Consider the following 21,701-nt stretch of genomic DNA (forward strand, 5'->3'; position numbering starts at 1 on the left):
CTGGCATGGAGACATTCACTCAGGCCGCTCAGAAGTGATTGCCAGAGCTATAACAGAGAGAGGACTGCTTCCGGGATACCTTTGGTTGGTTCACAGGATAAATCGGACCACGGCCCACGCACGCAGCCCGTTGCCGCCCGCAGCCGCCATTGCAACGCCCTGCCCGGAATGGCCGCTGTTGCCGACACCACATCACCAGGGCTGCGCCGCCAGCAAACGACGTCCCCGCCACAAATGCCCTGATCTCACAGAAGCCCATCATCATCGGCAGCCCGAAGCCCAGGACCGCCGCCACGAAAGACACCAAAGGCCCCAAAGAACAGTGCTGGGGACGCCAACGCCGCCGCCTGGTCTGCGATGTTCCATGCGCGAAGAGCCTTAGGCGGTTTGCTGAATTGGCTCGGCTAGACTGTCCAACACAGCTTTGACAATATTCAGCTTGAGCTCCCGTTTGCCTCTGATTCTCGGGTCCTTCTCTTCAAGAACACCTTCCTTCCATGATTCATAGAGACTAGCGCCAGTTACATGCGCATTGGCGCAATCTTTTCGGTATTTCCTCCGTGCTGTCTCTCGCGAGCCAGGTTCAACTCTTCGACGTGTTAGCTCGACTTCGTACTTCACTAAGGGATGTTAAGGGATGTTCACTGGCTGGAGATAAATGAGAGCCAAAGCTGCTATTCCAAAGCTGATGAATGTCTCGAGTGTCTCCTCATCCTCATGTCTGTCACGGTCGAGATAGATGAAATCACCGCAGCAGATTTTGGCGAGCATCAGCGGGTTGATAAGACGGGCATCAGGAGGGCCGCTCTCTTTCCATTGAGGCAGCTTGAGCATTTTGTCGGTCCTTCTCTTGACGTCTTTATACTTCCCCGGACGCTTCTCGGCGAGTTAGGTTTGTAGGGCTTGGATTGCCTCAAGTGCGGATTGTCTGGTGGCCGTCATGATTGTACGGAGAGATCTGGCAATACTCAGATTTACAGGTCTAGGCTGATGTTAAGTATCCCGAGTCCGCAAGCGGGGTTGAGTACACTACCCCGCAATACGTATGAACGTGGTGCTAAGACCAGACGGCCTGTGCGCCTAATAGTGGCACAGAGCCACTGAGTCTCTACAGGGTAGCTACGCGAGACATCGGATCCATACACGGATGACAGTTACGTGGCTTGTATGCATGAAGAGAATGCTATATGAATGAGGCTCGCTCACAAGTGCTGTTGAATGATTGTCCGTGCTAAGTCACCTCCGTTCAGCTTTGGTCCTTCTACCTCCTGTGTCAGGCCACGGTCTCACCTCCACCATTCCTTAGTTCCTTCACTGCAAGAATGAGTGCCTTGTCAACCACAACGTGATCCTGTGTAAGCAGAATAACCGTGCTGATATCACTTGCTAGAGCGCTCTCAATCACTTTTGCCGGCGTCATTGACGTCAGATCAGCTGAGAATAGTGCAAATCCTTGATTCTGAAACTCCTTTGCGGTTGCCTGCGCTCCAGATACATCTGGAAGGGTGACCTCCTCCGTATGAACAGTCTCCATACGTCCCTGCCGAAATATGCGGAAATGAATCCTAGGGCGGGCTGGAGATTGACAAAGGTCGTTCACTCCGGTGGGATTCGTCCATAATCGAGCTTGCCGCTTCAACGCTTGATGACTGGACTGCTCCCCCCCCTCTTCATTCCACTTCCGTGGCGCGATATCGAGTCACTTAAGGTCTCGCTCTGAGTACTCTCACTGTCGCTCATGGTAGGTGACGGCACATGGGACTGCGTCGCCATCCGGAATAGGATACTATTGAGCTCAGTCCCAGTGCTAAAAAACGCCGTGTAAAAAGACTGCAACACGAAGAATGAAGTGGCTGTGGTGGGACTACAGTCGCCATGAAGATTGGGAAGGAATAAGTCCTGTCTGTCTCGATCGAAGGTGTCTTTGTACGGCAATCCGCTGCGTTTGGCAGCAACTGCATTCCTGCCATGCCACTGCGGATCGCTCTCTGTCTCTGAGGCGCTTTGCTGAGCTCTCAGATTGACAATTTCAGCCGATTCGAACCCAAGTCGGTTTGCAAAGTCCGCAAACTTTTGCAACGCGTCCGGTTGCGCTCTGATCAGCTCGACCTTGGCAAGTAGTCTCCTGGCGCCACCATCTCGAGCTTTTGCTAGCTCCCTGAAGTTCCGTAAAGCATAGAGCCACAATTGTCTCCGTGCAATGTCAAAGCATGCCTCTGCAGAGACATCCACCGCTCGATATTCGCCGTCAGCTACTTCTACTATGGCGGACCCGGTAGATGTATTGCCTACGTAGCAGTGCTTAATTATGCAATCCATGCTGGTTGGGACGGCTGGAGCCACCCGGTCCGTTGGTCTGGATATCCTTCTTGGAAGTGGCATAAGGTGACTTATGCTCTGAGCGCAAGAGTCCAGAAGTTTCAGGTCTTTGAGGAGGGTGGATAACGAAGGGATTGTGTGTTCTATCGACCACAGACCTTCTCTTATGGCTGCTTTCTGTTCGTCACTAAATCTCATGAAGACTGCACCTGTGCGCATGGCGGAGTCGATCATCTCGGCATCCTCCGTTGATACCCTTGGGCACCGCCCTTCGATGGCCTTGACAGTATCTGCATCTAGCAGATAGAAAAGGCCTTCAGAAGAAATGATGGTCCTCCAGTCTTCTACAACGCGCTCCAGATAGCATATGACTCTCTTTCATCCTACAGCTTTAGTCTCTTGAGAGTAATGGAAGAATTGGTCACGCCACATACCTGACTATATCTAGCATATTTGTGCCATTGACTGAGGCTCCAACCGTCTCGGAGTGCTGGCACCTTTAAGGGCTTATCGAGAGCTGTTGCAAGATCCTTGCTACGTAGCAACGTACGCACACATCGCAACGCGTGTCGTGAAGAAAGCTGTTGAAATAGCTGTGCTTGCCTCTCGTGCTGACCCAGGACTTCGCATTCTCGAATGGCACAATAGAGCTCCACGTCACTCGTTGAGGCTTGGTTTCGTTTGCTCATTGTAAGGGCTGTTGAGTCTCGTTGCTTAGAAGGTGTGCGGTGGTCTTCGAACTTGACTATCCCGGAGGCTCCAAAATGGGCTCCTGTTCCCTTCGTGGCCCACGACCTATCGGCGACCGTTATACATAAAAAGATGGAAGCGCATACGGTTCTCTGCCAAATCTAGGCACGAGCTTGAGAAATGGACAAGAAGGACGCAAGGTTTACACAGATCTATATCAATGAGCGAAACAGCGCTTACCTAGGAGCTGTGCTTAAAAGAAGGCAGCCCCAAGCTGTGCTGGCTCCGATATCACCCAATGAGCACCAAACCAAGAGAAAGAAAGAGTCTGACTACCACACTGAAACAAGGGGTGTTACCTACCAGCCCGCTAGGACTATCGCGTCATCGACCAGGAGCCAGGCTTCACGCGCCGACATTATAGGGGCTCAACTCGGAGATCCCTGGCAGAAGTACATTAGAATCCTTACATGGCTCGATCTTGGCCCTGAGACGTTTCTCGCCATGGAACTCTCGTCTCCCGGAAAGTTCGTGAACGTCAGAGCTTTTCGAGGAAGTGCAGCCGAGAGGAGTCTTCACGAGATCCAAAAGCTTCGGCATAGAAGCTTCATTTCGGCGCTCGAGGCCTTCTCGATCAGGGAAGATGTCTACGTTGTTTTTGAAGCAATGCAGCTGAACTTGCTGCATATTATCTCGTGTACCCGGTACCCTAGTCCCCATGAAGGCGCGGCGATCATTGGACAAGTGAGTACTGTTCTTCCCATACAACAGGTGCAGTCGTTAAGAAACAGATCACGGACGGTTTGGTCTACCTAGAAGGTGAAGGGCTAGAACATCCTAGACTGGACTGGGAATTCATTCTGCTCAATCAACATGGCGAGGTCAAGATAGGTAAGAAAGTTCAGTTCACCTGAGAACAACCTGGCTCTAATCGGGGGTATCAGCTTGTTGTGAGGTGTGCCAGCCCGTGCAGCCCGGCCGAAGGCACTGGGCAGCAGCCCGAATCAACACGATCACACAGGGGTTGGTCAATAAGGATGAAGGCACTGAGGGCGTTCATAACAAACAATGGCTCCCCAATGCAGATGCCGTGTCGTTTGTCGCCACGACGACATCGGCACAATCTGCATCCGAGTTACAGCCGGTACTGGGTCTCACATTCCACTTCCATGTAGCAGTACTGACAGCTGGTCTAGCACGCGTTTCTGAAGAACTTCGGACGGAAGGATGCATCGTGGGATTGTGGCTGTTTGCTGGTCTTGATTACGATTAGTACGACACAGGCGCATCCGCGGGAGTATCGCCTTGACAGCTGAGCGCACCTGAACCCGACTGATAGCTCGCGCCATCTCCAGAATTGGAGTCTTGAGCATTGTGGGGCAGTAGAGCTGTTTATGGCACAAGGCCCACCGAAGGAGTCATATATATGTAGCCTCCCCCAAACGGCATCTCTCGGGCTATGGACTCACCGCGAGGTCCTCATGGTGATGGACGAAGCAGCATGGAACTATCCGGACAATATATCTATGCTTTGACGCTATGCGGCATTCTTCTTATATTGTACATAGTGCGGCAGGTACTGCCAGTCGCCTACACCTGGTGTCGGATACTCTTTCTCCTGTTCCTCCGGTTGTTCAGCTACACCTTTGTCATTCATCGTCATCGATGGTTAGGACCCTGGACGATTGATCTCATCGCCAGCCGGACTCTTTATCTCATAGCCAATCTCTTATGTCTGCTCATGCCGTCAGTATCGCGTGCAGAGCTAGCATCGCGAGCTGGCTCGTTAGCGGCCATCAATATAACACCACTTTTCTTGTCCATTCACCTAGACTTTCTGGCTGATGCCTTTGGCCTGCCACTGAAAACAATACAAGAGGCACATAGGTCGGCAGGGGTGATGACCTTCGCGCTACTGACTCTCCATGTCTGTCTCTTGGTCGACCTCGAAGCGGTACCCGGGCTGTACGTGATGATGGTGAGTGCTCTGGGTTTCGAAGCAATGGGCCCTTTGACTGACGTGTCAGGCGTCCATGTCGGCGGCAGTCATGGTGCTTCTTGGCATGACACCGCTCAGGAGGCGAGTACATGAGCTTGCAGATAAGACTCACAAAGCACTGGCGATAACTATGGCCTTTTCCACATGGCAGCACATAAGCACGATCACTCATGTGCACCGGTGGCTGTTATACACCGCAGCTGGAGTGATCTGCCTGGTCCACGCGGTGCAGGTCTGTCTGTTCTTGCGCAGGAATGTATGCTGGGGCAAACCATTCCCGAGAGCACATGTCACGAGTGATGGGAGCATAGTCAGAATAGTGCTGTGCTTGCCACGTCCAGTGAAGATCGATGCCGGACAATATATCAGCCTAAGCATGATATCTTCCACGATCGGGTTCTGGTCGTGGGTGCAAAGCCATCCATTCACGATCACTTCGTGGTCTCTGAGGAGGCAGGATGAACTAGAACTTTGTGTTCAGTGCCGCAGCGGACTAACACTACGACTTCTACAGTCGGGTGAGAGAACCTTTCTCGCATTCTTCAGCGGCCCTTATGGGAGGTCGCATTCCCTGAAGGCGGCCAAGTCAATACTCATGTTGATGACGGACTTCGGCATCGTGGCGGTCTTACCATACCTGAAGAAGATCACGGTCAACTACGAATGCCGCGTCCACATGGTCTGGCACGTGAAGAGGCTCAGCGACTTCGCTCCACTAGTCACCTTGTTGAATGAATATCTGCGAGACCACACGCTTAGAAATGTGAGACGTGTAACGTCCGTTACCTCTGGGGGAGATCAAGACCTAACAGCCTCCAGATTTTGCAGATCTCCGTGTATAACGAGCGTGGAGTACACAACGAAGGCTTTGGGTATCATGGTCGTGTGAACATGTTGGCTTGCGCGCCAGATATAGCAGATATCATGAAGAGCGAAATTGACGGGGGATTCATCACGGAGCTTGGCTTATCTTCGCATACCCCTCACGCCGGCTTGGAGGGCACATCTCCACATCCCACCGATCACGCCTCGCTACGAGAATCTCAAGTGCGGTACAAAGCAGACTGCAGTCACATCCTCGTACTTGGTCAGTCTAGAGAACAAGCCTCAGACTTCAAGTCATCCAAGTTAACCTGTCCTTCTATTTCAGTGTCAGGATCACATGTGCTTCGCGACACGACACGAAAACTGGCAGGGCGATATTTGAGCAGAGGCTTGGTTTTGAAGGAGCTAGACTACCAGCAAGAGTAATTGAGAAGTATATCTCTGTTCACTAAGTGCCATAGAGTCTGGCACGCCGGCAGGGCTCTGCGAAGCCTTGCACGTTTATGGGAGCCATGCTCATCTTCCCTTCAGACGAGCACGTCGGTCCTTTGCTGCAGTGTTCACAAGCAGACTGATCAGGAGGGCTAGACCAGCGACTGCTGTGAAAAACCCAAATACCGACATAATCGCAAGCTAATCTCAATCGTACCAAATGCCTTCCTCGCCCACACGCCTGAGTACCACCTGAGCTATACCCACATCGCGACTGAGCCCAACTGAGCGGCCTGAGCTTGGCTGCCGCTGACAAAGACATTGCTGATTAAGCGACCGGTCTCGGAGCTAATCGTCATGCGTACATGGTTCTGCTAAATTATGCTAGGTTAATAATAAGTTAACTTATGCCAAAATTTATCCAACATTAATATGCTATACATAAATATGTGCATGAATTGCTTTACCTTCGGCTAGCCTAGACCACTATCGCTGTTTAGCCTCGACCGGACGAACTAGGCATTTGGAGATATCATTAAACTAGGATCCAAAGCATCATAAGCGAACTCGATATATAGTCGCGCTACCATAAGCTATGAAGCAGCAAATCCTAACGTCATTATAACGACAAAGTGGAAAGTCGACCACAAAGGCCGTCGCTGAGCCCTAAGTCCAAGCAAAACATCGGGCCTGGCACGCCATCATAAGAGGATCAATGTAGAGCTTAGCGTAATCATATTCATCTTTGATATTCTCTCTCTGCGAAACCACGACTAATTCAGCTTGACCCCGCATATCAGAAGGTCCTGGTCATCTTCTCGTGTCGCTTCAAGTTCCTCGTCATAGCGTGAAAGCGAACGAAATACCTAGCTCCTGTGTCTATGCAAGCTTAGAGTATACTATTCACGCACTAAAGCACAGATATGATGCAGGTATCCTGGTATGGGCCAGTTAACGCAGGAGCTGGATGTCCCACGGGAATGCGCCAATTGCGGCGTCTCAACGATGTGACCTACACCCCTTAAGATTTGGAGCCATTTCTGGAGTGTACCTCGTGCATGCCAAAACACACGAGGGACACCTTTACACACAGGAGCTGGTTGCAAAGATACACAAAGCAGCAACTGATAGCTCAACAAGAATGCGCCAATTGTGGCGCACCCACTGATGTGACCTACACCCCCTGAGATCCAAAGCCATTTCTGAAGCAGCAGCTGAAGGCCAATCAGAGCCTTTAAACATGATGATGTCGCGCTGATACAGCGCGACATGATTGGGTTGGTGTGACGTTTCTTTATAGTGACGTTCCTGCGCTTCGACAGAGCTCTGAATGATTGATTTCAACAGTGGTAATTGATAGTTGTCTGTCTTAAAGGAAAAAGGTCTAAACGAGTGACTGCGAGCACTGAAACTCGGTTTATATGCTCCAGGGGAGCTCTCAATGCTGACTCATCGGTTTCATGCGAGCATCTGTATGTACCTTACCTGCTCAATGTCACAGTTGGACAATACACCAGATACCGCCATTATTCATTCTCCACAGCAGTGCAGCGCTACCATTAGTCGCTAAATCTGGGTGCTAAGGGCTGTGATGCCTTGAGGGTATCTTCGGCTTGCATGGACCTACGAAACCGCACTCCTTAAAGTCAATCAGTTTATCAGCAGTCCACATAACTGGCAAGCTGCCTGGCTCCCAGTGTATTCGAAGTATCGTATAAGGCTTCGGTAGCTAACAACAAGATGTTTAATCACACGCAAATTGTCAGAACCCTGGTTGCCCGTCGGCCACGGAGGCTGCTCGTTGGTCTCCTCGTCACAGGAGCATTGGGAATTCTAGCCAGCCCATGGATCCTGATGCAGAATTATTCTACTACTTTGGACTTCTTACTGAGCTCAGACGATGGACTACTGCAAGGTATCGAGAGGACTCCGCGCGAGCAGGCTGGGAACAGAACGCTAGGGGTGAGACCCGACGATCCGCGCCAGACACCGTACAACCATCACGACAACCGCTGACCAAGTATATACTTCAGCAGTCCGAGAAGATGCTCGTCCTTTCAAAGACACCTAGTTGGAGAACGCGTGGTCTCGCCGCTGCTGCGCAGCTTACAGGCTCGACTTCACCATTCCTCTGCAACCACCAGTCACAAACTGTTAATCGAGACCTTTTGCAAGATGGGTCCAGCCGGCAAGACAACGCGCCCGGAGCCCAGCTCGGCTGCAGCGTGGCTAGCACATCTTGATATATTGCGGCACTTCATATCTTCGGACCTTGAAACGGCGCTGATTCTCGAGGACGATGTGGACTGGGATCTGCGCATTAAAGACCAGATGCGGCTCGTTTCAGATAACGTTCGTGCCTTTGGCCGCAGCTACGACAAGAGTGGGCACCAGCTGGTCAGCGATCTGGACGATAGCACACCTTATGGCACAGGTTCACTTACCTGAACCTTATGGGGAAATTGGGGCGGGGGGGGGGGGGGGGGTCCCTGGGGGTTAGCGTCCCCGCCCACTGTAAGTTTGTGTCCAAGTGCCGATTCCTCTATGATGCACTTGGGGTTCAGAATGAGTCCAATGGCCCAATGATGGCCATGAGGGTCAAGCAGTACGCCGAAAAATACATATGGGACTTCTACAAACTGGCAACCCGCGCAAACCTCGACGAAGCCATGAAGGTCAGCATGTTCATGGGAGGACTCAGCCTCACCCAGCAAACAGGCCATCGGCATGCACAAACCACGCAGTTGGCAGGAGGCCGTCGAAGCGGCACGAGAGGCCTACGAACTCCGACCCCGGGAACGAGCTGGCGGACACCGAGGAGGACGAGGCGGCGGCCGCGGAGGGCAAGTCCAAGGAAGGGCGGGGCAAGTCACCGAGGCAAGACTCTGCTTCAACTGCAACAGCCCGGAGCACATTGCCCGCAACTGCCCCCAGCCTCCAAGAACGGCGCGGCGCCCCAAGGGCGAGGAGGGCGGACGCCCTAGGCCCAAGGCAGGCAGGCGGAGGCACGTGAAGTTGGCGACACCGAGTATGACTTCATGGTGCAGGGAAACGAGGAGGGGCAACGACAACCCTCCGACGGGCACCCCTGCTCAACTGCTATTATCGAAAGCAGAACAACGGAGGGACCGACGTGCCTTATCTTTATGGTTGCGGAATGGTAAGCGAGGCGCCGCGTTGTGCCAGGAGAAGGTTACACGGAGTTCAATATTAGGTTCACACCGACGAAACTAATTGAAACTACATTCAAATGATTGCGTCATAGAACGTAGCAGCAACAACTTCAATCAAAGCATCCGGTCGGGAGGCGCAAACAGTGCTGATCTTCCGAGCCCTCAAGTATCCTTGATAACCTTTGGTTTGACTGCTTTGTCTTTAGAAGCACCACCTTCATGGTCATGCATCATGTGCGGTCAGAACACTGTCTTTTAAGCCCCCGGCCGCATATGCGCCAGGTTAGCCTGGACTAACGTATGTAAAATTGACCAAATACGAAGGGCCACGCCAAAGCGGATATGGAGGCAGCGTCCCCGAGGGGGTCAGTCCCAGGGCCTCGGCGACCAGGGCGGCAGAGTGGAGAGCAGCATCTCATGGGACAGCGCCCGGGCCCCCGGGCGCACCACCGGCCCCACCCACCGTTGCTTGCACTGGCAACCATCCCAATGAACAGCACCGCTGCAGACCCGGGCCGGGGGCGTGCAGCCTGTCCCAGCGAATTCTCGCGAGAGCCAGATCAAAATGGGATGGCATGGGCTGCACCCGCCACGGAGTTGCTGCCGGGTCGCTGCGGCTGCGGGTGCTGCTTCACTTCCATCCTCCGTCGACATCAAGTCCGCTTCCGCGGGCTGGGCTCAGACGACAGCACTCCACCGCGCTCTCGACTCCTCCATCGTCTTTCCCCCGTCACCAAGATATCGTCCTCTGCTTCGTACATCCTCCCTCCACACCGATCTCGCACCGCCGAAGCCGACCGGAACTCCACACGGCCACCTCACTTACGACCCGCGACCCGACGGTACCCCGTCAGCTTCGTCGCTACGTTTATGCCCACCAAGCACTGTTGCTGTCCCACGAATTACCATTCAGCATTCTGACGGCAACCTTGTAGGTGTCGATCGAGGACATCCGCAACCACGACAGGTTCCCGCACGCTCACATAGTCGACAGTCCTTTGCACACACTGGCCTGCACTCCTCTCGAGACCATCACCAGGGCGTCTTCGTCCCCCTTCCAGACACCCCCAGGCGCCTGTCTTTACAGGCTCAACCGGCACCATTAGTACCCCAATCCGCATCCAGTCTATCCTCTCGCCCCAAGACGTCACAGACACCAGCCATAGGCCATCCTTGGCTCACTACCAGCTCGCCCAGAAGAGACATCATAGTGACAGTCCAGCCCATCCACATGCACCCCTAATCTCACCCAGCCCGCCTGTGGCCTATGACACGCTGCCACCAGGCGTAGCTCATTCACAGGTCCCTGGCTACGGAGTGGGAGGTGGGGTGTATAGTCATGATGATAGGAGGCCTGTCATGGTCGGCGCCTTCGACGGCAAAAAGTCGACAAAGATGCGTCCGCCTATGCGCTCGAGCATCGCCTGTCTGCGATGCCGCAAGTCAAAGATAAAGTGCGAGAACAACGGCGGCTCAAGTCCTTGTGACGGCTGCATCAAGACGGGCAAGCAGTGCATATTCCAGCCGCCAGAGGGCAATCCTTCGCCACCCAAACGGATCGAGCCACCGGTCGTCACGAAGCAGGACCGTGACGGAGGTTCCGACAGAAAGAGACTGAAGAGGATTGACGAGATCGCCAAGTCTGATGGCCAGAAGGGCATCACCTACGCCGAGGAGGTACTGTCTGCGCCGTTCTTGACCGAGGACGTCTGGGATCAAGTCCTCGACCTTTACAAACTGCACTTCGCGCCAGAATTGCCTTTCTTGCATCTGCCGACCATGAAGGAGCGCCTCGGCTGCAAGTTCCGGTCGTCTGACTCGGTGGAGGTCTCCCCGGAGTTCAACCTCGTGCTGCTTGGTGTGCTTGCATTGACGGCACGCTTTCACACGGACCTCGTGAAGTATCTTGCGCACATCACCAACAATCAGCCAGGCAACGTGCGGTCACGGCCCATGCAGACGCAGGTTGACCCTTCTACGGCATCAGAATATTATGCCGAGATCTTGAGCATGGCTCTGGGACCAATTCCAAAGACAGCTTCTGTTGAGCGCGTGCAGGCCATGCTCATGTTGGGTCTCTACGAATGGGGCCAGACAAGACCGAAGCCGGGTGGTTTGGGTGCTTGGATGTCCATTGGCGGTGCGATCAGATTGGCCCAATTCCTCAAGCTCGGTCTCGTCGACCAAGCGACCACCCCTTCAGACACACCCAACGACCACAGCTCTGCCTCTGACTCTCATGTCATTCTTGAGAGAGAAGTCAGGCGACGCACCATGTTTGGCTGTTTTGTTCTGGACCGTATGCTCGCATGCGGGAAAGGCAGGGTCACCATGATCCAGCGGGAAGACCTTTCTATCCAGTTGCCGTGCTCGGAGGACAAGTTCGATCTTGCTATTGAGGTCAACACAGGGATGCTGCCTCGGAGCAGCCTTGAAGAGTCAGATCGGCGGGATGTCAACGATGATAGTGTTTTGAGCAGGTTCATCCGCTTGGTCGACATATGGGGCGAGATCTCCAAGTATAGTTCAGCAGGGGGTCGCCTCACCGAGAAATTCCCACCCTGGGATTCCCGGACGACCTTCCATCAGCTCAACCAACGACTAAAAGTCTTCGACGCGTCTCTGCCGGGTGCATTCAAATTTTCGGAGTCGAACTATCGCAAACACGAAAACCACCAGGCCTCTAGCGCCTACGTTCTCCTACACGTTCTCCGATGCATCTCTCTCATTATGCTCCACCGGGAGTACATACCGTTTGTTCCAATCCGATGCAAAGGGCCCGAAGGACCCCGCGACGAGCCAACATTCCCTCAGAAAGAGTACAATTGGCCTCAGGGCTTCTGGAGTGAGAGCGCAGAGCATGTATTTCGTGCAGCGAAGGATATCGTGGAGCTCATTGAGATCTGTGAACGCAAGAATCGGCTGCCTCAATCTACTCTCGTGCTCTTTGGGATCTGGACTGCCGCGTTCGTCGGTCTATATGCTCACCATTTCCCCCAGATGGACGAGAAACAGCACCTGATGGGCGAGCAGGTTGTGCGGAAGGCTGATCCTTCCATTCCTCAAGTCTACCAACAGGGGCCTACCGCGATCGCGTACAACACTCTTGACAAGATGTCGACATGGCTGAAGATGGCGTCCACCTACGTATCGATTCTGCTCCAGATGGACAAGTACTTTATCGGCATCAAGCGCGAATTTTTCAAGCATGAAGACCGGAATCAGACCGATCTTGCGGAGACAGCCAGGATGGCCACCAGTAGAGTGCGTGATGGTGGCTCAGGCGGCGGTTTGGAGGAGTACGAGATGATGCGGCCACAGCTCAAAGACTTTGGCGCGCTCAACCCAGTTGACTCGGACAGATCCAGATCCAGCACTGTTGATCGCGCCTCTTCCCTCGGAGCCGAAAGTCAAGGACCCGTCTGCACCCCAAAGTCAATGCCGTCGTCTTTCACGGCAATCAACCATGGACACAACCTGATTCTCCCCGCTCCATCAGAGTCGACTCAGCAGGCCAACGGTACACTTCCAGAGATGCTTATCCCGAGCCATGGAGATGCTCCGAGGCTTCGAACGCACGGGGCCTGCAGTCTCCGGTAGAAGGCAATGGAAGCACGACGAATACGACGGCGACTAATGGTGGACACCAGGGCAGCGAAAGCATCTTCCCAGCTTCACTGACCACCGACGAGCTCTATGCTCACGAGAATCAGCGCATGCACTGGGATGTGGACACCTGGCTGTGTGGAGACATTGGCGACCTACCCGGGCACTTTTGGGCACCAAACGCGCAGAGATAGAGCTCGACATGCTGGTCTGCAGTTCCCGGATTTTTCACTCAAGTCTGTACCGCCCGTCCGCATCTCCCTAGCGCAACGGGACAGCTGGCCCGTGGGGTTATGAGGCCCTTTCTCAGCTTTGCACTTACTAGGTCATCTCTTTTTTCACTTGCTTCGATCCTGCGAACTCGCCGCGTACCTGGAGGAGCCGCGGCTCACCAAGGCGGTAGCGCGTTGGCTGATTACGCAGCGCTTACTGCCACAGTATCATAAGGCGCTCGAGGAGGCGCCGGCACAGGAGCAAGCACTTCAGGAAGCAATAACGCGCGAGACAGAACGACGCGCGGAGGCGCGGCGCCAGAGGAGCGCGGGAGACGCGGACGCGACAGCGCACCGCCAATTTCTTTGATTTTGGCCCGAAGCTGCGCGGCGAGGCAGCGCATCGCAGTACAATGCGCGGGCTGAGCGAGTGCGCAGCGCTGTAGCATTGATTGCGGATGCGCAGCCTGCTGTCGCTGTCGACAACCTATCATTGTGCCACTGGGAGAATATCCTCTTGCCATAGCAAGTTTGGCTGGTGAGAGCCATTCTTTGGATGCGAAAAACCGGAAGAGCGAAGGCGCCACTTTGGCGCAGCGAATACGCAGCGTATATTTTTAGTCCAGCCGAAATGCACGGTTTATTATACGATAGATTTGCAGCATCGCTAAACCTACTTAATAGGTAAAGCGTACTATAAATAATAATATTTACCCGAGCTAGATTTCTATGTCCAAGTTATAGGCGCATCAAGTCTCGATGTACACAAAATAGGTTGTACCCAAGTTTTATGGGAAATACAGGCCACGAAGCCATGCTTCACAAGTCTTTCTACCCGTTACTACATGCACTACACTAATAGATTGTAATTTGTTACCATATTATGGTGAGCACACTGCAGCACAGGTCCTACAGCTGGGTCGTTGTCTCATTGCCCCTATGCCCTATGCCTGTACTTCGTGATCTACCGTGGCTACGTGTTATGGCCAAGACAGATCTTATCCTCAGACTTCACCTCATTCATGACCTGACTAGCACAGACTGTGCCGTTTGGTAAGATAACATACTTAGCAAACCCAGGTAAACCCGCAATGGAGAGGCTAGACATCGGTTTCAGTGCGCTGCCTCGTTCCAAGTCGGTCAGCCAAAAGTGGATTGTGGTGATCGCTTCGTACCAAACGTCACATCGCACAATGCAATAGCAAGGCAATAGAGGACTTACTAGCTAGCTACTCCGTTAATGGATATGCAATGGCAGCACCCATCTCGCCCGTGGGTAAGTGGAAGTGGGAGAAACGAATGGCTGTGATTGGCGGGGTGCAGCAGGGGCAGATGCTCCACACCATTCGCGATTTGGAGCCGACTGAGCAAACCAACATTTCCAGCCCACATTTAAAGCCATTAATGAAGACAGGGCCTTCAAACAATGACTAGCCGGGAAGCATGCGTAGTTCGTCAAAGAACGCGCTAAATCATTGGCTAGAAGTAATTGTTATGAGCAGTCCGTCGTTTGTCAAGCATTTAGATCACCCTACTTATCTCATAGCTGCTTCGCGCGACAAGAATGTGTACACGGTCTAGACTGACGCCAATTTTAGCAACCGATTCTGGTTGAACTTGTCGGCTTACATACTCTCAGTTGGCTCCACTTTCTGCCATAAATCAATGAAGCGGCGATTGCCATGCTAGAAGGCTATTACATACAGTAACCACATATCAGGCGATACTATAATTGTGTGACGACCAGCCAACGGGAGAGGGACTATCTGGGCAGCGCAGACAAGGCCGCATGATGGGACCATGGACAAGGGCCGGCATAGCAGGGCAGAATGCTGTGTCGACACCAATGTGGGGGGGGGGGGGGGGCGATAAGGAAGTATCACTGGCTCAGAGTGTAATCCAGTGAAACTTGCCAGCGGATCACGACGATCCAAGGACGCGCTCACGGTGAGCCATCTGCGGTGGGCTCACGGAGCTGAAGGATGAAGGAGTATATGATTTAGGTAGTTTCCTTGACCAGACGGTCGTTCCCTGTGGACTTCAGTGATCAAATCATTCTCATCCATCACTTGAACTAGTCACTCAATTGACGAGAGTGGTATCTCTTCCCAGAGACACGACAACCCCGGAGAGAAGACGAGATTCGACAATTGTGATATTGTTTGAGCTTTACCTACTTTGCAAAACAGCAACCTGGAAGCCCGGCCAGACACTTGACCCCGGAGATCGGATCGTGACAGATCGGATGTCAAGTACGCGTAGTGCGTGCCAATGGCTTTTCCAGCTCTCTTTGCAATTTGTAGTAGCTTTATGGCGTGAGAAAGGCGCGCCAAGGCCTACCCATGGAGCAAGTATTTGATCATATCTATTATCACACTAGGCTTCGCAAGCTGTGATATACAGGCCACAACCTGATTTCACTACGTCTCTAAAGGGCCACGTCACGTTAGTACCTGACAAACGCGAGTATCTGTGCCGCTTCTTGTCGGATAGTCGATGTACTGTTGCAATACAACTTGGGGTGTGCGATCTCAGTCTTGGCTTCTAGACGGCATTTTCAAATACGCCTCGTCTCTTTTATAATAAATCCGCGGGCATTGTTCTTGGGTAGTCACTTGAGCTACTGAGGTAATCGTCCCGGAAGACATGGTCGTGTTTATGGTGGACAAATCAAAACACCTTATGCTAGGTCAAAGTCTTCGTCGTGGGGCAAATCCGATTGGTCTGCCAGTAGAAAGAAATCATGAAGGTGTTTGAGATCGTCGACTGTGGTGGATCTCACGTAATTGGTGCTGGCTCTGCCATATCTGACCGCTCACGGCCCTCAAGCCCCCCCACACAGATGGCCACCACACTTCGTCCCAGCCACATACACTCTCCCGACGACCACATATAGGGTGCGTTACACTCATGTCGAAAGCAAAAAATACAGCATCTGGGCTGTTGAAGAGCTGATCCGAGCAGATTGAACACCCTGTTTGAGAATTGATCCCAACCCTGCCAGCCACCGCCTGCGGCCCCTCACAGATCCCACCTCCTCCGACCGTCCATCTCGAGAAAAGGAGACACGGTTTGATGGTAGTACGATGGCCACCGAAAGCTGTGAATTGGCAGCTTTGTTGTGATAGATTATCAATTTGCAGCCGCCTTGGGGGCTCCATGGCATCAGGTTGTATCTTCGCCACTAGAGTCCTGCCAGCTATGATACTGGTCATCAAATTTGTACCTTTTGTTGACCGATAACACTCCTCCTAACGGAAACAAGTAATACTGATCACGCTTGTCCTCGGCGAAACCGGAGGCGACCAGCCAATCCATAGTTACGCGGCTGTCCATCTGGAGCAACGAGCTGTCCTGCATGGAATCCTGCAGGATTGCGCATCAAACTCGTCCAGCGCTTGCCACGCCGCCGTGAGCGTTGGTGTGCTCGGAGGGAGTATCAGCCTGTGCTCGAGCTTATAGCTCCCAGTGATAGCTACCACGGGATCTTCGTCTACTGATAGTACGAAGTCGACGGTTACGAAACGCAGGAGGTGCATACTTAACTCAGTAGTGCTATAATGTCGCAGAATCTCCTCGGCGACAACCATGTGAAGCTCGTCATCTGGCTTAATGGATTTTAGAACAAGACGGAGGAAAGCCGGGATCCGCATTTATATCAAAGGCAGTAGGCCAGTAATTTTGTGCTCGTCCAGTGGGGGGAAATTAACTAGCAGCAAGGTCGTATGTCGGTTGAATGCAAAGATCCAGTCTACTCCGTTGCGGAGGACCGTGACCTGCTCCTCGAGGTCGAAGTCGAGCTGCAGCATCGTATGCAGCTCCGGGCCGCAATGCTGAGGAAGTCTTGCGAATACCACTATAGCCAGCGCGAGGGTCGAGGCCAGTTTGTTCCTGGCCATTGTCCGAGCTCACGGCGGCAGGGCGTGGCGCCGCTGTCGCAGAGCCAGCGCACCATCGCCGAGGTTTGCCAGCTAGGGGCTGCCAGCACGGCCGGGAGCAGGTGGTCCACAAAGTCGACACTGCTCATGCCCGTAGGCGCCTAGTCCTCCAGCCAGCGCCGCAGAGGAAGGATCTCCTCCTCTATATAAAGCAGGGCTAGCACGCAGGGGTTACACTCATCCCGGCTCCAGATGCCCTTTCCTGTCATGGCCCGCACCAGATACTCAAACGCGGCCTCTCGCGGTTCCCCTGGAAGCGCCACTCAGGAATACAGCTGCACCACTCGAGCAAACGCATGTTGTACTCGTTGTAAAGTGGCGGCGGCGCCCAGAGGTCAAGCGGGGTGATACACCCGTGAAGCAAGTATCGATTTCGAGCATGCGCCACGTCCAGGCAGGCCATCAAGTCTAGTAGCACTGCTTGTGCCCAAAGTCCACAGCCCGACTCCAACATAAAGTCGCGCACGGTCCGATGGATGAAAGTGATACGTCGCTCCATTGTTTTTTTCGATTCTGGAGGTACTTCCACCAGGCCGGCACACCGCGCACGCATCTTCTTGCACACGGCCGCGACACAGCTCCACGCTTCCTCGTTTTAATCATCCACATTTTCCTCGATAGAGTAACGCCGCAAGTCCTTGTCAAAATAAAGCGCGATCGAAGAAACTTCGTCCATTTCTAGTGACTTTCTGTCATGCCCCATCTTGTACTGCGTGGTGTCCCAGCGGTATTCGAGCCTCGCACAACGCCCAGGGCTGTCGAAACGGACATGACGACAAATGGCGCTACAGGAACAGTTCGGCTGTGTTGAAAAAATTGTTGTCATCGTATTTCCAGAGCTTCACTTACCCCGTAGAAGTTCGGAAGGGCCAAAGCGTACGCGTTGTGTAGCAAAGGCGATTCAGACGGAAGATCAGGAACCAAGCTTCTAGATTGCTGCGGGTGAAGGAAATGCTTCACCGGGCAAGAGGAGGTATGTTAGGTTTCAAAACACAGAATGCGCACTTCCATCTTTTATGGGTGTCCAACGCGCGGGGTTCCGAGTGGCAGCCCGTAATTGGGGTTCCCTGAAAATGCAGAGTCGCCCGGTAAAACTATATTCCGAGTTGTGTGAGCATCGTGAAATTAGCATACTGTGATTGTAATAGGGATAATCGTACTGCCGCGTATCATGATGGGCTGCAGCTGGGAGTCCTCCATCAGTATCAGCAGGGCCACGATATTCCTTGGTTTCGAACGTTTCGGGGGCCCAAATATAGGTACTCAAGAGAAGCCAACGACCCTGGCTGCGGAATGATGTTGCTTAATAATCGCAGGCTCTCAATTGGCTTCTCGACCCCAGAACTTCAGAGGTCGATTGGTATGACGCAGGAATGATAATAGTTTCCTGGGCGTACCCCACCCAGTGGGCTTTTTGCGTGCGCCATTCGCCTGGCCATACGCAATTCTGTCGAACAAGTGCGTCAGTTCGCAATGGAAAAACAGGCCCGCCGACGCATGCGGTCGGTTTGTAATACTACCTTCTACCTAGATAAAGAAGCTGACGACGGTTGTATTTTGGCTCATCGCCGTAGTAAGGTGCCTCAAATAACTCGAACACCACGCATCACTGTTCTGCTCTCTACCATGGCCAACGACGCAAATACCACAACCTCCGTTCCCACCGTGCCCATCACTCTGGAACGGAAGCCGTTCCTCCCAGAGAAAGACGACAAGGGGCTCCAGGAGCTAGGTAAGCCTCGGTGACCGCTGGGCTTGTCACACATATCTGCTTACACCATCTCAGGCGTTGCCAGAGCCAACATTGCCGCGACGCACGACAAGCCAGAGGGGACTTCTTCCTGGTCAACACGATACAGTCGTCAGACGGTAGGTCCGAAAACATCGAGTCCACACCTTCGGACACTACTTCTCACATTCGCATCAGGTCCTGCAACAGCATTGTGCATTCTTCGACAAGGCAAGTCCGCGAACAGGGGCTGCGTTGAGCGATTCCGGGACGAATCTAACCGTTTACTCCAGGACGAAGATAGCGTGATATATCCCTGGGACACATACATCGGCTTCAGGGCCTTGGGATTCATGATTCCCCTGTCACTACTCGCGGTCTTCATCATCCACGCCAACTTCAGCTACCCGACCTTGCCGTCCTGGATTCCCGATCCCCAGCTCCCGGTCTACGTGGACAGGATCCACAAAGACAAGCACGGCAGCGACACGGGCACCTACGACACGGAGGGGAGGTTTATCCCGCAAAAGTTCGAGGACATCTTCGCGAAGTACGCTGATGGACGGGACTACCTCACGATCCGGGACGTTGCCAACCTGCTCAACGGACAGCGTATAATTGCGGATCCGATCGGATGGGGAGGGGCCATGTTCGAGTGTGAGTGCCACGGCTGACACCCCCCATGCAACGAGACGCGGCAGAATTCTGACTAGAGACAGGGCTGGCGACGTATATCATGCTGTGGCCCGAGGACGGCAAGATGAGGAAGGAAGACATCAGGCGCATTTACGACGGGAGCATCTTCTCCGCCATCGCCGAGCGTCGCACTCGTGAGAAGAAGAGGGGCTAGAAGTTCAGGGCTGGGAAAGTCGGTGTTTTGGTATCTACGGAGTTACCGCGGTGGCAGTCATCAGGACGGCCGCCGGGCATCCGTGGGGTGGTGGAGGTCACTCTTAGTTAGATTAGACCCTGGGTTAGGGGTCTTGACTCCACCGAGACGCCCAGCGGGCCACGGCTCCGGGTGGCTCCGGGCTGGCTCAGGGCATACACGGCACTGTCGGCAAATAAGACTCGCTGCAAAAAGCCTCAGTGAATATAAGCCATCTCGATTGGTAGCCCGGCCATATCGGACTCCGGCCTCAACAACATATCAAAACCCACCGGCACAGCCCTAAGAAAAGGAATTTTATGTTATATGTAAGTGAATTTACTATCGTTTCGTCGTCGATTATACGAATCCTTTAGATATAGGACACCAAATATAATGGCTAGCACTCGGAGCCAACCTCGGAGCATACTCAGAGCTATACTTTTCCCCTACATCCCGACCGCGTCGATCGAGTTCCGTATCTCAGAGCTCACTCGATTTAAAACTGTAGTATAATATAGTATCTCTCTAGAATACTAGTAATACAGTTATAAAGTAATCCACAAGCGAGTGGATCGCACAAGCCAGTAGATCGGTCTTCGGGTACTCGTACGACAATCGTTTGACGTCTTCGAGACCCATGGTAGTGGCAGGCCAGCAGAGGACCTAGGCGGTGTTGGCGTACGAAGCTTACATCTAGCTGCGAAATTACATAATCCGGGTTGTACGGTACTAGGCCAGTTGCTCGGAAGCCTGCTTGGACGTTTGACTTGGCCATTGCAGCATTGTGCGCCTTGTAAAAGGCTGGGAGGAAGTCCTCCTTTGCGATATGCGTAATGTGCGCCCGCATTAGACCCTCGATTTCTCTGCCGTACGACCGTTTGAGAGGTCCAAAGCACCCAACATCGAGCGGCTGGAGCTTATGCGACGAGTGAGCAGGCATACAGAGCGTTATAATGCTCTGCTCCTTGCAGAATAGCTCGAAATCGGTCGAATGGTGGCTCTCGTGGCCGCCGAGGATCAGGAGCCGGAAAGCACCCTTCGTACGACTCTTTGTATGCAAATCGAAGTGTTTCGCCCATTCTAGACCTCGCTCGTTCGTTGTCCACCCATTTTCAGAGAGTGCGATTACCCAGTCGGGCGGTAGAGGGCTGTCGGACGTCCAGGAGTCGAGGTGGACCTTGCCTGCGAAGATAATGTACGGCGGGATCGAATTGCCGGACGACCCAATGCACTGGATAGCTGTAACCCATTCTTGATTGCCTTGTTGTACGGCTCTAGGCCTTCCGCGTCGATCGGAGGTTGTAACGACTGTTTCTGCAGAGATTTTGCCCATCGCGAACCCGGTCTCGTCGAAGTTGTAGATATCGTCATCGTGGATCCCGTATTTCGCGACTATATTCCGTACGAGCGTAAACCACGCGCGATACGCGTCCGGATCCTCGCAGAGGACTCTCTGATAGTCGATTCTTCGATTAAAACGCGTTCGGAGCTCGGGTCGTCGTCGTACGAAGTTTGCTGCCCAGTTGGTCCCGACGCGTGGCGCGTCGCGTTCACGAAGGAGTCGATCCGCCATTTCTCGAACACCACCGAGGCGCGGTGGAAACGAACGCGAATCTAGGTCGATTATATATCGTACGATGCTATCCTCTTCGTACGAGGTCAATTTCTGGCAGGGTAGTCGAGTGTCGCATTACGTAGGTCGGCCGTGGTATCGTTGTTGGAGGGTCGTACGAGACACATTGTAGATGGATGCAGCCTTTCGGACGCTTAATTTTCGGTCCGATTGGAGCGCATTAAGCGCTAGAATAAGATCGCTTTCAATTGATTGCCGTCCCATTATTGTTGGTGGAGAGAAGGAGGGAAAGGGAGGACACTACGGAAATTGCAGAAAAGTGACCCGTTCACTT

General features: G+C 53.2%; 5 protein-coding genes across 5 annotated transcripts; all 5 read left to right on the plus strand.

Annotated features, from left to right (window-relative positions):
- Window positions 1-3,189: 3,189 nt before the first annotated feature.
- On the plus strand, window positions 3,190-4,282 carry B0I36DRAFT_350485 (uncharacterized protein; the record flags this gene model as incomplete). The annotated part of the gene is made up of 2 exons (XM_046156891.1): window positions 3,190-3,753; window positions 4,031-4,282. 2 exons carry the CDS (start codon window positions 3,190-3,192, stop codon window positions 4,280-4,282), a joined length of 816 nt encoding a protein of 271 aa, XP_046011931.1.
- Window positions 4,283-4,460: 178 nt separating this feature from the next.
- Window positions 4,461-6,555, plus strand: B0I36DRAFT_291449 (uncharacterized protein). The gene is made up of 4 exons (XM_046151735.1): window positions 4,461-4,987; window positions 5,037-5,780; window positions 5,828-6,095; window positions 6,159-6,555. Exons 1-4 carry the CDS (start codon window positions 4,469-4,471, stop codon window positions 6,257-6,259), a joined length of 1,632 nt encoding a protein of 543 aa, XP_046011932.1. The 5' UTR covers window positions 4,461-4,468; the 3' UTR covers window positions 6,260-6,555.
- A 1,885-nt stretch (window positions 6,556-8,440) lies between these two features.
- B0I36DRAFT_364156 (uncharacterized protein) lies at window positions 8,441-9,278 on the plus strand (the record flags this gene model as incomplete). The annotated part of the gene is made up of 3 exons (XM_046158912.1): window positions 8,441-8,662; window positions 8,830-8,948; window positions 9,017-9,278. The coding sequence occupies 3 exons, from the start codon at window positions 8,441-8,443 to the stop codon at window positions 9,276-9,278; spliced, it is 603 nt and encodes a 200-aa protein (XP_046011933.1).
- A 1,525-nt stretch (window positions 9,279-10,803) lies between these two features.
- Window positions 10,804-13,464, plus strand: B0I36DRAFT_270356 (fungal-specific transcription factor domain-containing protein). The gene has a single exon (XM_046151272.1). The coding sequence runs from the start codon at window positions 10,834-10,836 to the stop codon at window positions 13,036-13,038; it is 2,205 nt and encodes a 734-aa protein (XP_046011934.1). The 5' UTR covers window positions 10,804-10,833; the 3' UTR covers window positions 13,039-13,464.
- A 5,356-nt stretch (window positions 13,465-18,820) lies between these two features.
- Window positions 18,821-19,773, plus strand: B0I36DRAFT_375071 (Caleosin related protein-domain-containing protein; the record flags this gene model as incomplete). The annotated part of the gene is made up of 5 exons (XM_046160330.1): window positions 18,821-18,926; window positions 18,981-19,063; window positions 19,122-19,154; window positions 19,217-19,580; window positions 19,643-19,773. The coding sequence occupies 5 exons, from the start codon at window positions 18,821-18,823 to the stop codon at window positions 19,771-19,773; spliced, it is 717 nt and encodes a 238-aa protein (XP_046011935.1).
- Window positions 19,774-21,701: the final 1,928 nt, after the last annotated feature.

The sequence above is a fragment of the Microdochium trichocladiopsis genome (assembly GCF_020744255.1).
Source record: "Microdochium trichocladiopsis strain MPI-CAGE-CH-0230 chromosome Unknown B0I36scaffold_6, whole genome shotgun sequence".
Taxonomy (NCBI): domain Eukaryota; kingdom Fungi; phylum Ascomycota; class Sordariomycetes; order Xylariales; family Microdochiaceae; genus Microdochium; species Microdochium trichocladiopsis.